The sequence below is a fragment of the Anoplopoma fimbria genome, chromosome 17, assembly GCF_027596085.1.
Source record: "Anoplopoma fimbria isolate UVic2021 breed Golden Eagle Sablefish chromosome 17, Afim_UVic_2022, whole genome shotgun sequence".
NCBI lineage: Eukaryota > Metazoa > Chordata > Actinopteri > Perciformes > Anoplopomatidae > Anoplopoma > Anoplopoma fimbria.
Window position 1 is genome coordinate 11,027,871 of NC_072465.1, and position 16,785 is coordinate 11,044,655.

General features: G+C 40.0%; 1 protein-coding gene across 1 annotated transcript in view; it reads right to left on the bottom strand.

The window, feature by feature from the left end:
- LOC129105410 (copine-9-like) overlaps nt 1-10,358 on the bottom strand; it is a 140,599-nt gene extending 130,241 nt beyond the window's left edge. The window contains exon 1 of the mRNA XM_054616416.1: nt 10,282-10,358. Within this exon, the coding sequence (XP_054472391.1) occupies nt 10,282-10,358 (77 nt within the window). The remainder of the gene's footprint in view (nt 1-10,281) is intronic.
- Between the last annotated feature and the right edge of the window lie 6,427 nt (nt 10,359-16,785).

The following is a 16,785-nucleotide window of genomic DNA, read 5'->3' on the forward strand; positions in this document are numbered from 1 at the left end:
CAAACTATGAAGGAACACATATGGAATTATGTGGTAAACAAACAAATGCTCAACAAACCAGAATATGTTTTATATTTTAGATTCTTCAAAGTAGTTGAATTAGAAGGTGTCTCCAAACTTTTGACTGGTACTGTATATATACACACATACATACTACATATATATATAAAACAATGCAAAACTGTCATGTGAATCTGAGCCCACTTACAGAAAATATGTGTTTGTACTACACTGTGTTTCTCAGCCTGTTTATTAACTGGTGTAGCCAGGTAACTAAAAATATATTTATTGACATATTTCAGGTATGAATTTGTTAGTTATACTCCATATAAGCCTCATGTAGCTGTTCATTGGTGCCGTATTTCCGTTATTAATAGCCTTACAGATGTGAGCGTGTCTTCCTGTGTGACTGCTGGCTGGAACATACAATATATCTACGGGGACGAGGAGACATGTCCTGAGGGCCACGCTGCCTGTCTGGTTTATTTTTCAGTGCTTAATCACGTCATCCTTTTTGCGTGTTGCTGTGACGCTTTTAGTTACTCACATCTTATGTGATGTGTGGTAAGAGTTTGGACATCAATAGCACCGTAAAATCAGTTGAAATGAAAAGGAGTCAATCATTTTTCATGATTTCCCACCAAGTTGCTTTTCATTTCTTCTCTCTGGGTGAACATGTGTATTGAGGGATGTATTAGAAGATGCTTCTTCAGCAGGGGCTCCACTTTGAAGAGGCGAAAAACTCCCACATCTCTACAAACAAGAGGCAATGAACCACCAGAGAGAACATGCTGCATTTCTGCAGAAATACCGAAATAATTAGACATTCTTATGTCTAGGCAACTGTGTTTCTTCTAAAAACTATGAAGGTTGTTTTTTGGTGCATCACTTTTGCAGAGGATAGGTATTGGAGCTTAACCTATGTAAGACACCAATCTTAGTGAGGCGACAAAGGTTTTTGCTTGTAATGTGGCCTTAAGCTTGAGACCTTCAGGACATGATATGGGGGGAAGTTGGGTATCCAATCAGAGGCCTCCCCTGCTGTGATTGACATTCTCCCGCTGAGAAGTCCTGGCTCCCTGTGCTCACTGACCTACCTGGCATTTCACTCAAAAAGCACCGCTGAAGTCACTTTTTAAGCATCACACCACCCACCACGCTGTGCCGACACCACAGCTGCAATGCAGCTCTCAAATGCCTTCATGGCACCACAATGGAGAACACTACAAACTTCTGACTTTCTCATCATACACCCGGTTCAATTAGCACCTTGAATGTGTGTAAAATGACATGGATTCATTCATCCAGAATCTATAAAAATAGATGTGTATAATATATGACATACAGTGAAAAAAATAAATCCACCGAGAAATCTTAGAGGAAAGACGCTACTCATAAACTTGAGAGTAGTTCCTGAGAGTCATCTCGTTTCTAGTGGTGCAACAGATCATATAACTCCAGGTTTGGGATCGTATCACTGATTGGAATTACAGATCACGGATCAGATCAGCACAAAAGCAAAAAAGGAGCATACTGTATATAAGTTTTAGACATCCCTGATCACGTTTTTTTTGCCAACGATAGTAATTGCATATCATTCATGATCCATATTAGCAGACACAGATCCCTTTGTTGTTTGATTATAGCAGCTGGTCTACAAAGATCAAAACTATTTATTTTTGCCACCCTCCCAAATATCCTTTCAACTGCACTGAAGTCAGTGTAAACCATCAACAATTCTAAATGTTGTACTTTTACTTTGTTATAGTCATGGTGTTTTTCTTCTTCATAAAAACACAAATTTCAGGGAAAAAAAGAGAATTAGGAAATAAAAGATTGTTTTTTTTTTAATCGATTAAACAAATCTTGTCATTAGTTTTAAAGATGTGTTATAAGCTGCTTAGAGCTAGCGTTGACAGGTCACAATTCATTTTATAATATACATTTATGTTGCTATGAAAACATTTTTATTTATACGTTTTTTTACCAAAACAACATTTTACGACATTACATGTGAACACATCATTACAACCTTATTATTTACCTTCGCCCAATACTCATTTTCACTGAACAGAGCCGAGCTCATCATAATGTAACTAAACAGAACCTTTGCTGCTCTTGTTACTAGCTCCTCCTGTCAATTTCAACACGGATTACATTTTTTACAAGCTGACCTGAGCACTGACTGCAACGGGACACGTCTTCTCATGCGGTTACTTTTAGGGATGCACCCCGAAACCCGGTTTCTAAATCAGAACCGGTTCCAAATTATAAAATCCAGGAGTAATGATGAGGTCTGGAGTGTAGGTTCTGCTATTGGTACTTTAGAAGTTACGGAGTGAGATCTCTGCGGAAATAAAAGCGGCGTTTTAAACCTCCTCCCTCTGTATCTGTGTCTGTCTTTGCACTAGAGAAAGCAATGCAATACAAAGCAATGTCCATTCTTTTCTTAATCAATTTTTGGTCCTCAAAATAATCAAAGAGTATCAATAAGAGCACTAGTATTGAGTAACATTACCCATCCCTAGATACTATTACAGGTTGGAGATTCAGCTCGAGGCTCATGAAAGATATTAATATTGTGAAATGTTCCCGCGGTACGGGAACGTCTATCCCCTCAGTCACAAACAGCTGGCAGGACCTCGCAAATATGTTGCTCTGGTAAAACGTTGCAGAGATCGAGAACCGAGAGGGCACTGCCTCGCCTTAATTGAACAACTAAAAACTAAAGAGTGTAATAACAGAGTAAAGGAACAACATTTAGATTTTTTGGACGATTTGCATTCACTTCGGGATGTTTAAAATTGTTTGATGGGATTGTGGTGAAATAAGTTCCGCCTGGAGCCCTGATGGGACAGCTTGCAAAGGCCGATCTCAAAGCTTAGTCAGGTACTCTGGGTCTTTTTCTTATTTTGTTTCCTTCTGCTGTCTCCGTCAGTCAGTAAGCGGAGCCATTCTATTTGGGCTAACCGCATTTCCTCTGCTCAGATTGAAATATCTTCAGCTCAAGCTCTTATTGCACCACCTACAGCAAATCAGGGTCTTTTTTGCCCCATTTACGTTTTTATTTTTTTATTTTACTTTCCTATATCTGAAGACACCTTTATGTATGCACTCTAGTACAGCCCCTCCTCAGGGCTAACCAAGTATCTCTAGAACTAGACCTCTTTCACAGCAGACATTACAACGTGTGGCAGGAAAAGCACAGGTGTAATTAAATGCTCATAAATGTCATCAACAGTGAGCTAGAAGGTGCAAAGTTGCACTAATCAATATTTGTATATTATAGATATAGAAAGTTAGAGAAAGAAATAACCCAAATATTAGACTAACTACTAACTCCAGAGACTCAGTCTAGTGAGTTATTGTGAGGAGTCGCACCTTCACCAGAATGGGAATTCAATTTGTTCCAGGATCTTAGCCGATCTCAAACATATGTATTAGCCTGCTAACTTATTACTACATTAATACAATGAATTCTCATTACAACTACTGTTTGGCTCAAACTTAAGTAAAGACTCTCTGCCTTGTCTTAAACATCCATTTTAGATAATTCCAGGCATCAAGGAGCTATTTCCACACATCTGGCCCCCCACTAGTCAGAGGTGGTTGGTGGGGGTCATTCATTTCTTCTGTCTCATTTAAACAATCCCGTGCCAGCGGTAATCACTGCAGACTGCAGGGTGGCTGACACGCTCAGCTTCTCTAATAGGATGTAGAGGAGCGTCGTTTGGGTGGCAGAAGAAAAAACACTGCTTCCCTCCACACTATGTGTCTGTCTGTCTAACCCACATACACACTGACACATCTGACGCAGCTGTTTACACACAGACACTGAGCTTACACTTAAAATGTTCCCCAACAATATATTTAATTTGTTTCCATATATATATATATATATATATATATATATATATATATATATTATATGGGTATGGTCATTTTTTGGCTAAGGTTGGGAATCTTGCAGTGTCAATACTTGGGCAGTCAGTTTGTAGGTTCATGTCACCAGCTTACATTGATCAAGAAGAGACGCATACAGACCGATGGAAACATGCCTTTTTGAGAAAACAGTGGTATTGGGGAACCTGCTAGCACTAATTGATTTTTTTTTTTTATTTACCGCTGTAGCACCACAACACAACACATTATACCGAAGATTATATAACTAATTTTAGAATTAGGCATGATGGGATGTTTGGGTTCGGTTTCCTCAGATAACTATCACAAAGGTTTAAATGTTTTTGGTGAAGCTTATAATGCCCTGCAACTACACAAAGAAACTGTCCTACTAAGCAGTAAGTCTCTTCAAATAGTCTTTGCTCCATTTAACATAGCTGACCTCAGACAAGCATTTGGAATGAAACAAAGTAACAAATTACTGACTGCTTTGTTTATAAGGACAAATAATAAACCCCTTTCAGTTGAAAGAAACAAGCCATAAATACCACAAGATAGACTCCTTCAAAATAACAAAGAATAAACTTCCATCAAAATTAGCAAATTACTTAATTGCTTGAAAAAATATACAAAAATGTCCCTCTTGTTTACACTGTTTCCATGTACTCCGTTGCCAAAGTAGTAGTAGCCAAACAAGTTAACTTACACAACCGCTGCTAGCCGATGCTTCCAACAGCGGCCTGTAGCTGAGCAGTTAGCATCGCTACTCCCGCTAGCTTAGCAGCTAACTGCTACACAATTTTTAGATACTCACAGGATTCAAACTTGAGCAAACACCAACACAACCAGGCTAATTACTCGAAAGTAAATATAGAAAAGGGTGTATTGATGTGATAACTTACTGCTACGTTTTTTCCCCCATCATCGCCCTAACACCGCCGCTGTTTCTTCCCCTCTTCCATGAGTCTCCATTGTTTTCCTCCCGCCCTCTTCCAGACCTCCAACCATTAACCACAGACTGACACCTACAGCAACCAATCAAACGAATGAGAGCGAACTAAAGGCACAATCTGTAGGGTTTTTTGTCGTGGTTTTTTTGGTGTTATTTCTCCCTGTTTTACCCCACAGTTGCCTTCAACATTGTTTCTAGCTGTTTATTTGAACTAATTTCAACTATTTTAATACTATCTTGTTTATGCCTAATTATTTTAATCTCACAGTTGACAATTTTTCCCATTAAACCATTAAACTAATTGTTAGTAAATTATTTTCATAAAACTTTTTGGGAACATAATACAGAGGTCGACAGAGGAGACAATATTGAAAAAGGACAAAAGAGAATTGTTACCAATGTTCTCTGAAAGTCATTATATAAAAATTTGAAGTGGTAGTATCAAAAAAGAAACAGTGGCAGCCTGTAACATCAATGCACAAAAAACTAGACTGCACAGATTTCCACCACGATTCTTTTACTTTTTAACAATTAAAAAATTCATACCATCAGAATAATTTGGAAGATGCTATAATCAGATAAGACATCAACTGGTTTGTGGTGTTTGCAGTAACAGAACATAACTCAAATTCACTGAATTTGTATTTGAATATCTTTATTGCCAATTTTTGATGGAAAAATAAACTCAAGACAGACAGTCCTTAGGTAACTAATTCCAGAATATTACTTTAAAATTATAAATTGATATAAAACAGCATGACGTACCAAGCACTTAAAGAAGATCGGAGCATCAGCTGTCTGTCTTGACATTAATATACTCTTTCTGTGTGGGCACATAAATCTTTCCAGCTCTCTTATTCTCATTTCCCTTCTCCTCTCATGTCTTATCCATTTGAACAGTAACCTCTTGTCAAGTATCTTAACTCAAATGTGGAAAGCAATTCACCTCATTACCACCTGGAGTGGCTTTAGGCGACAACAGGACATCTGGGCTATTTGAGGGTGAAATCCTTAATGAAAAAAAAAGAGACGGGAGAGAATAGATTGACTGGGACATCGAGTGTGTGGAGACGAACTGATTTATTTTCCTTTGGGCAAATCCTCCTCATATTACAAAACAAGCTGACTGACTTGGAAATTGAAAAAGTGAGCCTAAGCAGCGAGTCTTTGAGAAATAATAAAGTCATATATTCACCTCCAGATAACCTCCCCTTGACAATAAACCAACTTTCATGCAATAATAAGACAGCGTGGCTACATCAAATATCGCATCCAAATGTCAAGTGTCTGTCAAATCACATCAGGCACATCCTCCCAGACAGAGGATGCTGATAGAAACTGATTTGGGAGAATGGTGACAACGGAGGAAGCAGTTGTTTAGATGAGACGGAAAACATCAGAGTTACAATCCAGCTTAAAGATTGTGTCTGTCTCGGAGATGTTTGTTACACGTATAACAGGCTCTACTGGTGCATGTCATCTCGATTCATCGTCAATGCCATTAGAGAACTTTACCTATGTGTTTATTCACAGCAAAATTTGTTTCAGCAATCAGTATGGAAAGTTATTCCAGATGTTGCCTGATGGGGCTGTCAAGTAGACAGTAGATGTTAAGGAGAATTCTGGATGTTATTCAGGATGTAGCCGTGGACAAAGTTGAACAGCTGGGTGTTTGACTTTGTTCCATCTAGCTGCAAGACGTCAACATCTGATGACTCCATGATGTTCTTGTGTTTCAAATACATTGGCCAGTATCATTGGTCACCTGTGACAGGAGGACCAGTTACATTGTGTTGTCAGGATTGGGACAGGGACAGATCAAGCCAAACCTCATGAATGAATGGATTTTGGGAGTTGTTTGTTCATTGAACAGTTTCATATAAATGGACCTATTGGACCTATTCAGTATGACCGCCTTCCCCATGTAGGATTCAAATTGTGTATCCACCAAAGACTGAAGCTGACGCAGTCACCTGTTGGTTTGTGGACAGGCTTGAGTTTGGCATTTTGGCCGTCGCCATCTTGTGTTTTTGGAGCCAAAAGTGACCATATTTGGATGAGAGGGTTTAGCTCGGGAAGTGTGAGGCCCAGCCGGGTCCAGGTACTGTTAGCATGCTAAAGCACCAACTACTTCTGGCTTGGTTAGCAAGGTGCATCTGTAATTCACAATAACTGTGATATTAATTGGGATGCTAATTTCGGGTAGCAAAAAACAGGATTTTTTTGTAATGGACCTCTTTGACAAAATGAACAGTTGACACCTTAGAGTCTCTTTTAATGCAACAAGCTAAGATAATAAGCCAGGTATTGCACAGAGGCCTAAACCTGCTAGATTAGTTCAACCGATTAATAAAATAATACTAGAATTTCACTCACTAAAAAAACTGGAGCACAGATTTCTTGGATGGTCTGTTAGCACAATGAACAGCACAGCAAGCCATATTGTTGGTTCGTTAATCCATGAAAGATTCTCAAAATGCCCCAACACCACAAATTGCCCGAGCTAGCCCGCTAGCCACTTACCATCCTCCTGAGACTCAAAGTAGCCACACCAACTCCTTCCAAAATGATCAGTCTCTTTAGCTGCTAAATTTCCAGAGAGCTGAGTGGACCTGCAGAGTTGGGTGTTAATGCTCTGTGGGTTCATCACTACATACAACACAATTTCACATTACACATAGTCATCTGGTCAATTGTACTATAAAACTATTGACACATACAGCTTTAAGGATTTGAGCCCCAAGCTGCAACACAGAATCCCATTTAAGTATTGCCTCATCATATTTAGACCTATCCAGGTTAGGGTTGTGACGATATACCATGATCTCGTTGATCTGACTGGCATCTAAGCAAAGATCGATGTGCTTAAATAAGCTTTGAGTCCGACATCTTAAGGAAATATAGGCCAAAAGTAATTGTAAATGTAAACTATAGAAAAATAGCAAAACAACAAAAACACAGATAGGCTTGAGAATAGGGCTGGGTGGCGCTGTCCCAGAGGAGAGATAGGCGGACCACAAAGCATCAGGTATTGGCAATCTGACAGGATAACGTTAGGACGACTGGCTATAAGAGAAGATTGCCCAACCGTAATCTAGGTTTTGAAATAGAGGATTTGTAATAATCAGTATGTTATCATTCACTCAGACAAGATTATCTCCAGCATGTCCAATGGGGTGTCGAACTTTTGCAACATTAGAATCAATCAAAAGAAAAATATTATTGGTAAAACATATGTTCGTTCCTCTCACCAGCCAGGAAGACACCTATTATGAAGTATTCCCAATGCAGTAGTGTGTTGTGATGGCTTGTTCCCTTTACGTATCCCAGCAGGTCAGTGAGCCAAAATTAACACCAGCAGGAGGCTCGAACTGCACCCGAATGGGATGCAGCTATCATTAAAATGATTTATTACAGGCTTTTATTACACATTTGATGGAGGTTCCTGACAGCTTCCGCTCCACTGTTAGTGTTTTCTTTATTTTATTTCTATTGATAAAACTCAGTCAGCCCTCAAAACCTCAGACTGCTTCTGATTCCTTCAGCCTCTCTCCCCACCGCTGTATTTCCATCTGATGTCCAGTTCATCTGCACTGAGGCTCCTTCTGGGGCCAATTGAGACAACCCCATTCTGTCAGTGTCAGGGAGCTGAAACAGCCCTTCTCTAACCCCTCTGGACTGGGGGGGCCCAGGGGACACTGAGGACCAGGAACATCTTGACACACTCATCAGCTCCAGGCTCTAATAGCTTATAGACCCCACCCAGGACTGAGGGGACGCATTGGCCATTTTTTGTCTGTCTGCTGTTTGATGCCGGGCAGGTAGTGTGTAGTGGGTTTATTGCTGCCGGCTGCTGGGAAACCTTCTGCAAAAGGAAAGACATGAACTGAAAGATGTGGAGCTGAGGGACACTGCAGTCTCTGTGAGTCGTTATAATAAATATATTTCTCATCAAAGAGCTTGCCCGTGTTGTGGGGACAGTTAATCCACCAGGTCTTCATGTCCTCAGATGATGGGAGTACGTGAAGACTTTTCTGTTCGTTCTTGCAGCCAACAACAGAACAAGTAGAGTGCTTTGCTCCTCTCTTGTAACAAGGTCCTCGATAGCAAGGTAGATTAAGCAGGTACTGCGTGGGTGGGGATGATCATAGAACCACCTCCCTACAGAAAGGTAATGCAGGTGGTTCTATGGCACAGCAACGCCATAGAACGTCATAACCAGCCTCAAACCTGACTAGTTCGTTGTTACACCTGTTTTCTGCCCAACTCACCAGAAGAAACAGAGAAAGGATGGTTTATTCTCACTCTTTGGGGGACACACCGGGGATGTTTAAAAGCCATGAAAAAATGCATTTTGCATCAAATATATATATTTTTCGGGTCATGGCCCTTTTTTTAACTTTTAAGCTAGAGTCACTGGCTGTTACTTGGCAGAAACCTCCTGTTCTGTCGAGTGAAGCAAATGTGGAAGTGTCTTAAAACTTGCATTCTCTCTACTGTCCCTCAGGGGGCGACTCCTCTGGTTGTATAGAAGTCTATGAGAAAATGACTCTACTTCTCTCTTGATTTATTCCCTCAGTAAACATTGTAAACATGAGTTTATGGTCTCAATCTCTAGTTTCAAGTCTTCTTCAATACAGCATGATGTTCATTTAGTAAATGATGGTCCATTTAGAGTCAAACAGACCATAAAGCAGGGTATGCTTTAGGGCGGGGCTACTGTGATTAACAGGTAGCTGATGATAGTCTTTAATAAGGGGTTGTAACAGGTCTGAATGTAAACGGAAACCTCCAAACTTGCTCTCAGCAAACATATTCCCTTTACTCTTTTTACAGTTTTTTTTTCCTCTGCTGCATCTCCATCACTACTAGTATTCTTTGACTTTGACACACACACACACACACACACACAAACTTTCACCATATTCTCTTTTACAATGATGTTTTATAAAACCCTTGCATATATATATATCCTGTTTTAGCATTAGGAAATCGTTTCACACTCGGATCTCTCCCTCTCTCTCTCTCTCTCTCCGTGTCTTTTCTTCATCGTCAGTTGGAACATCTAATATCCACGCACTCGTGTGATCTCAGAGTTGCGCTCTCCGGAGCTCTCCACGGCACTCAGAATAAATCCTGCTACTGTTGGTTACTGCACACAACCCCCCCCCACACACTTCTATACACCCACAGCACATGCAAATACCTCCTTTAAAAAAAAAAAAAAAGTTGCTCTTTGCAAGACAAACCATGGTGATTAAAAGCGCGAGGAAAAGTCTGAGATTTATAGAAAAAAATGTACGCACAAGAATATTATAGCGTCTTAAAAAGAAAAAAAAAAAAACATCATTTTGTGAAATGTGAATGTAAATAGATGAATGCTTGACAGGTGAGCTTGGGGGCATGGGGGGGGGGATTGCGGTGCTTACCTGCAGGAAACGGTGATTTCAATCTTCGTCGCAGGTACGGTGGAGTTGAGCGGGTCGAAATCCCCTATTGTCGCCATGGCTGAGCTTTCTTTTCTTTTCTTTCTTTTTTTTTTGTCACTTCTTCTGAACCGTTGAAGTTCTCACTTATATCACATCACTAGTCTCTCCCCCCCCCCCCCCCCCTCCCCTGTGGCCGTAACGGGTCTGTTCCATCCACCCGAGAGAACGACGAGAGGCGGAGAGCGGATGGACCGGCTCCGGGGTTTGTAGTAGTTTGTTGTCTCTGCCGCCGGTCGCTGGAGCGCAGTTGAGGGTTAGGAGGCATACCTGAGGATGAGGCTTTCATTCATGGCGAGAGAGAGAGAGAGAGAGAGAGAGAGAGAGAGAGGAGAGAGAGAGAGAGAGAGAGGGAGGGGGGGGGAGACCGGAGAATCCAGAAACCCCTCGTTTCTCTGCATCCATCGCCAGGTGGAGGCAGAGATCTCCACAAGTTTAACTTGTGGTCCGAGTATGGGGGGTGATTAGTGCCGCAGCGGAGCAGGTGGAAGAGGCTTTTTTATTATTATTATTATTATTTATTTTTTTTTATTTTTATTTTTTAAAGGGACCTAACGATGCTTTTGGATGTTTAATCCATTTACATTCTTTCCAGCCCCCCGTCCCCTCTCCGTCGAAAATGTTTTTCCCGTTCAACAAAACTGCATTGTGAATTCAACGTATTTTGTTGTGGCATACGTTTGCTTTTAATATATCACAAATACGTTTTAAGAGTCAGTGTAGGAAGGACCTCACGGATGTGTAAGGGACAAAACCCACAGCGCTTTTACCCAGGCGGCAACCGTCGGTTCTGCCAAGTGAAGCGAATGTGGAAGTGTCTTAAAACCTGCATTCTCTCAACTGTCCACCAGGGGACGACTCCTCTGGTTGTATAGAAGTCTATGAGAAGATTACTCTACTTCTCTCTTGATTTATTTCCTCAGTAAACATTGTAAACATGAGTTGATGGTCTCAATCTCTAGTTTCAAGTCTTCTTCAAGACATTATGAAATCCATTTAGTAAATTATGGTCCATTTAGAGTCAAATAGAACATAAAGCAGATTATGCTTTAGGGCGGGCATACTTTGATTGACAGATCGCTACTAGAGCCGTATATGGCATCTCTTCGTCACTCCCCCGGATTCCAAATATGGTAACTTCTGTCTATTGGTTGCAAAAATAGAACACCATGACTTCGCCACTTCTTACAGTATATACTGACTATGCTTTTACCCAGGAGACTGCTGTTCGTGTCCAATGTGAACCAAGTACTTTTTGTTGTGTTTTTGTTTGTTACAGTTTCATAGTTTCATTTTAAACCAAACCATGATATATTTTTTTACTAATCCTAACCCAGTAGCTTTGTTGCCTTTACCTAACAAAGTAGTTTTGTAGCAGGTTTTTCTTTTATATGTTTTTGTTTACAATGTTAACTATGTGTTTCAAACAGCGTTGGTATTTTAAACGTCACAACATTGTTCAAAAACTTTAAAGAATATACCATTTGGTTTTAGAAGTTTTTGTTTGTATACTTTCATCTTATCATTGTGAAATTATAGTCATGTAAGATTAATTTAGCCTATATAGCCAAACATTAGCATCAAAGGGTTTTATATTGGAAACACATTGCACACTGCTAATATTCTTACACACAATCAGTTCGGATAAGAATAAACTAGGATTAGGATAAAAAGTAGACATCTAATATTTTTTCCTTAAATTGGTTTCTGTCATTTTAGGTGGCTTTTAATCACACTTGTTATATAATCAGGATATTTTGGCTTCATTTTTGTACAGTGGTAGAAGTGGAGACACTTCATCCACCTTTATATACAGTCTTTGATTTAAACTCTCTACTCATTTTGCTTTTATTTGGAAATGTGATTAAACTGCTATTTAAGATAACTTCATCCAGGATTAACAAATCCTTAAACTACTAAAATACCAAATTACACAGATGGAAAGGAACTTTTTAGCACGGTAATAGCATGTTAGCCTAAGCTATTTAAGCCACATTTGAAGGACAGGACCCAGATCTGCTAACAAAACAAACCTCCACAGGGAAGAACTTTTAGTTTACAAACCATGTACCTCTACCAGCTCTCTATACAAGCTTTTTCCTCTCATTGGCCATTTCAATCGCATCCTCCCATGGTACTGTCAGCTCGGCAAACTACACAACACACTCTGTTTCTGACTTCAACACTATGTCTGGGTCCGGTTTGTGAATAACTCGTTATCCAGATCACAATGGTGACAATTTGACATGTAGGAATATGAAGATGCAGAAAAGTAGAAACTGTGTAAAGAGAGGAGAAAAATAGAGGTAAAACAAAAAGAGGGAAATGCACAATGAATGCGAAGCAGCAAGAGGAGAAGCACGGAGACGAGAAAACCCTGTGTGGACAGAGTGGAAGCCCGTCATGCCTCTGGGACGCCCTGGCATTAATCACCCCTCCTACATTTCCCAGAGCCATTACATCTGAACAGTTTATCCACATTCCATAAGCAGCAAGAATAATTTAGGCCCGTCAACAGGCGATTAGTAGGATGAATATTTTATGAATCAATAATTCATGAGCCGCTGGAAACATTTTAGCCTTCACACCTCTGAGGCAGTGGGAAGATGCAGCTGATTAAATAACCCCGAGCTGACTAGATCAGGCCAGGTTCCAGCAAGCATCTGATGAGGTGGCAATATGTGGGATGACCTTTAACCCCAAACTTTAAAAAGGCGAAGACAGAATTTTACCACAGAAAACAGTTTCCTGTCGTCCTATTAAGTTAGGACAATTCATTTCGCTCAACATAGTTGAATTGGAAAATCTAGTTATATAACTGCTTTATGTAATCACGTTGCATTGGACATCATGTACTTTAAGGTCCTTTGTGTGTTAATAAAGACTACTTAGTGTCAGCTCAGCAGCTAAGGGAAGTACATCATGTGCTGTAAATAGTTAATACATCTCACCATGGATGATAAGAAAATAAATCAGAAGCTATGGCGATGATCTGCTAAAGCAAATTCATTGAGCAAGGAAGAAATAAGCAAGTCACAAAGATTTTTTTTTTGTTTATTCACAATTCCCACCTGCTGCTCTGTTCACTTTTCATTTCATTAGCGTGTCGCCTGCCGACAATTAATAACAAAAAAACTAAAAGGTAGAATTACTTAAAAATGCATCAACTGTACAAAGAAGAAACCTCTTCACACAGAGGAGATCAGGACGAGTGCAAGGCAGCATTTTAAAAAGAGGTTCTGAAATCAAAATTCATTCAAGATAAACTTGGAGGATGTCATGCAAAACCGGTGAGTGAGAAAGGGACAAGTATTTAACTCAGGATGACACATTTGTCTTGTAATGCCTATTTTCAGCCAGGTGAAAATAACAATGTTATAATGTCTGGCTGCTTAAAAGCTGCAGGCGGACAGAAGAAGAAATTATGCCAAAATAAAAACAAATGATATGATACCTTGGCTGAATTAAAACTCCTTTTCAGGAAGGATGTGTTAAAAAGAAAGCTTAAAACCGGACAGGAAGATGAGGCAGATTGTTCTACTGTCAGTTTGTGGAGGAATACAACATGAAACCACTTCGACAGCCCTTGCAGAGAACTGATACATGAACCAAATGCTCAAAAGTTCCTTAATGCATCCAGAATAAAGGGATGAAACTCCAGTGGCTTAAAAACACTCAGCAGATGTGTTTTTGTGGTATACGGAGAGCAGAATTTATTTCAGAACGTAGCAGAACAGAAAACTCTGCTTTTGGGAAATGTGTTTAATCTAATTCTTTCTGAGAGTGTGATGTGAAAATCGTTTCTTCTTTCATGTCTGAGTGTTAAGTACAGAGCTGGAATCAGGAAGTGGTTAGCCTAGCTTAGCATAAAGACCAGAAGCAGACACACCTAACAACAACTGACTGATCAACATGTCTAATTAGTTGGCTTCAAATGGTGAAGCCTCTGATGTGTTGGTATGCACTTTACTTTTTGTTTCCATCAACTAGTTTGGAGCGAATAAACTCGGCTACAGTGTAGTTTGGTCAGAAGGTGGTGCTGTATGCTACGCATAGCTGTAATGCACCAGTAAACAGAGTAGAATAAGTAGAGGTTGTAAACCGGAACCTATACAGGTCGCCTTGACCATTGAATTTTCTGCAATAGAATTATGGAGAAGGTTCCTCGGGAATTCGTTTTAATTGCGCAAGTTTTAATTGTCAGCTTGTGTTGTCCATGATTCATTCTGTCGGGGGACAAATATGAATATTCATACTATATGGGAATATCTGGTAAGACGCCAACAGCAGAAACAGCTTATCAGCATTGTGAGGTACATATCTGCTATGCCAGAATTTATTTGTCATTTCCATATCCAATTTAGCTCATTAACTCTTTTTAGACAAAAAAAAAAAAAAAAAAAAAAAACATCTCAAATGAGCGTAATTAACTTTTTTTCCTGCAATTAAGGACGTTTTATAAAAATGTTTCTGTTTCCATACTGCTTTTCTAATGCGATACAGATGTTATATGTTAATGGAACCACTGCTTCAGACATGATATTGGTGTCAATCTCTTCATCTCACTATGGAAAATAAGTGAATATATGCATTTCCTAAAATTCCTACTAGAATTTTTCCTCAAAATCAATAAAATCCTCTTCTCTTACAGTCCTTTTTTATAGACAAAAAAAATAAAAAATCTCATTAACCTTATCAAAGGTGTCTATAAGACTTGACAGCTTTTTGTTACTGTATAACTAGAAAGACTTAATAATCTTGCGACCAGACGAGGGACACAGGGGAAACCCCCGAAAGCTTTATTGCAAAGCTAACGCTGCTAATGCTCTATGGTCAAAACTTTCATTAATAATCAGCCGCACACCCCTAAGCTCTTAGAACCATTTAAGAAACCGAAATACAACTGACACTGGACCAGAAGAAGTAGAGGTCTGACCCGGTGTTACTGAAGATAAAAAAAGAAAGGCACAACAAAAGGTCCTGAGGTACAGCAGCTGTCAAAACCATTTTGGCAACACCAACAAGCTAGTTCCAAATAAAATCTCTTAACAGCATTCTCTTAAGAAAATTACTTAAAAAGGGTGAATCTACGCAAAAGCAGCTCAGGTAGAAATGTCGCATGTTTTTGAACAAACTGTGTGACCATAGCTGGGCAGAAATCGCAGGAATCACGTGGACCTCACTTCACTGGAGTCCGGCGGTTCACGGATCTGCTACCACAATGCTCAGTGCCTCTTGTGCTACCATGTCAGTGCTACTGAAGAAGAAGAAGAAGAAGAAGAAGAAGAAGAAGAAGAAGAAGAAGAAGAAGAAGAAGAAGAAGAATGGATATGGACTCAAGTAGAGGATATGGAGACATTAGACTGGCGAGGGTGAAAACGATCGCTTTGGTACGGTCGTTGCTTCATTTCCGGGGTTAGGCCATTCAGTAAAACAGTCCCTGTAGATGGAAGTGAACTAGTTAAAAGGATGGGATCAGATCTTTTTAAAGACCATCTTCCACACGTGCCATATGTACTCATCCCTCCTGTGCATACTGGCTTTTCTCCCGGCCTTTAAGTGCGACCATTCTTAACAGCCAGAAACACTTTTCCTTTAGATTTGTTGGGACGAACTTTCACGCGCACTAGTTTGCATAATTCAGTTGAAGCAAACTAAGTCTTCAAGGGTAAACACAGCGCATGAAACGGCCTCTTCTCACAGCGTCGGTGAGTCAGAATAGGAGTTCTGCGTCCGGCAATTTCTATAACTTTCCCTAAACCGTCAATGAGGCCCCTTCAAACAGTGACTTCTCTCACCAAAGCACCTCAATGCCTCCAACAAGAGACACCCTTACCCCTATCTGAACGTTTCCTCTCACCCTCTCTCTGACAGCCGGCTTCATTTGTGGCCCCTAAAGAACTGCTACAAACCTTTCTGCCTTTTGACAACATGTGGTAAGGACCAGTTTGTTACATCAATGGTTAACACTTAACCCAGAGTGGATCTTGCCAAGGATTTGGCCAATCCTATTCAAAATGATGATGCAGAACCTGGACAAAACACTGGGACTAACTCAAACTGCTATTTTTATAAAAGGGCTGATGGCTGAGTCCCCTAACTTATTAAGGGATCCCTTCACTGCCAGTACGGAAAGAAGGAACTTTTGCTGCAGCCAATGACTCTTTTAAAAACCCATCCTTATCCTTTGAGTCTAGACCCCTAAGCTGGGAGCTCGAAAACTGATTCCATAATGTAAATTTAATCTACAAGTTAGAAACCCAAGAAAAAAGCCTGTTGCCATGTCTGTCGGAACAAAAATAAGTGCTGTATTTATCTAATTTTTAAAAATCCACCTACAATACACAGAACAACAATTCCTCTTGGATCAGTAATGAATTTAGCAGCACAACACATGAGAAGGAGAAACGCATCGCGGCCTGTACATGGGACGGCCTCTGCAGGGAC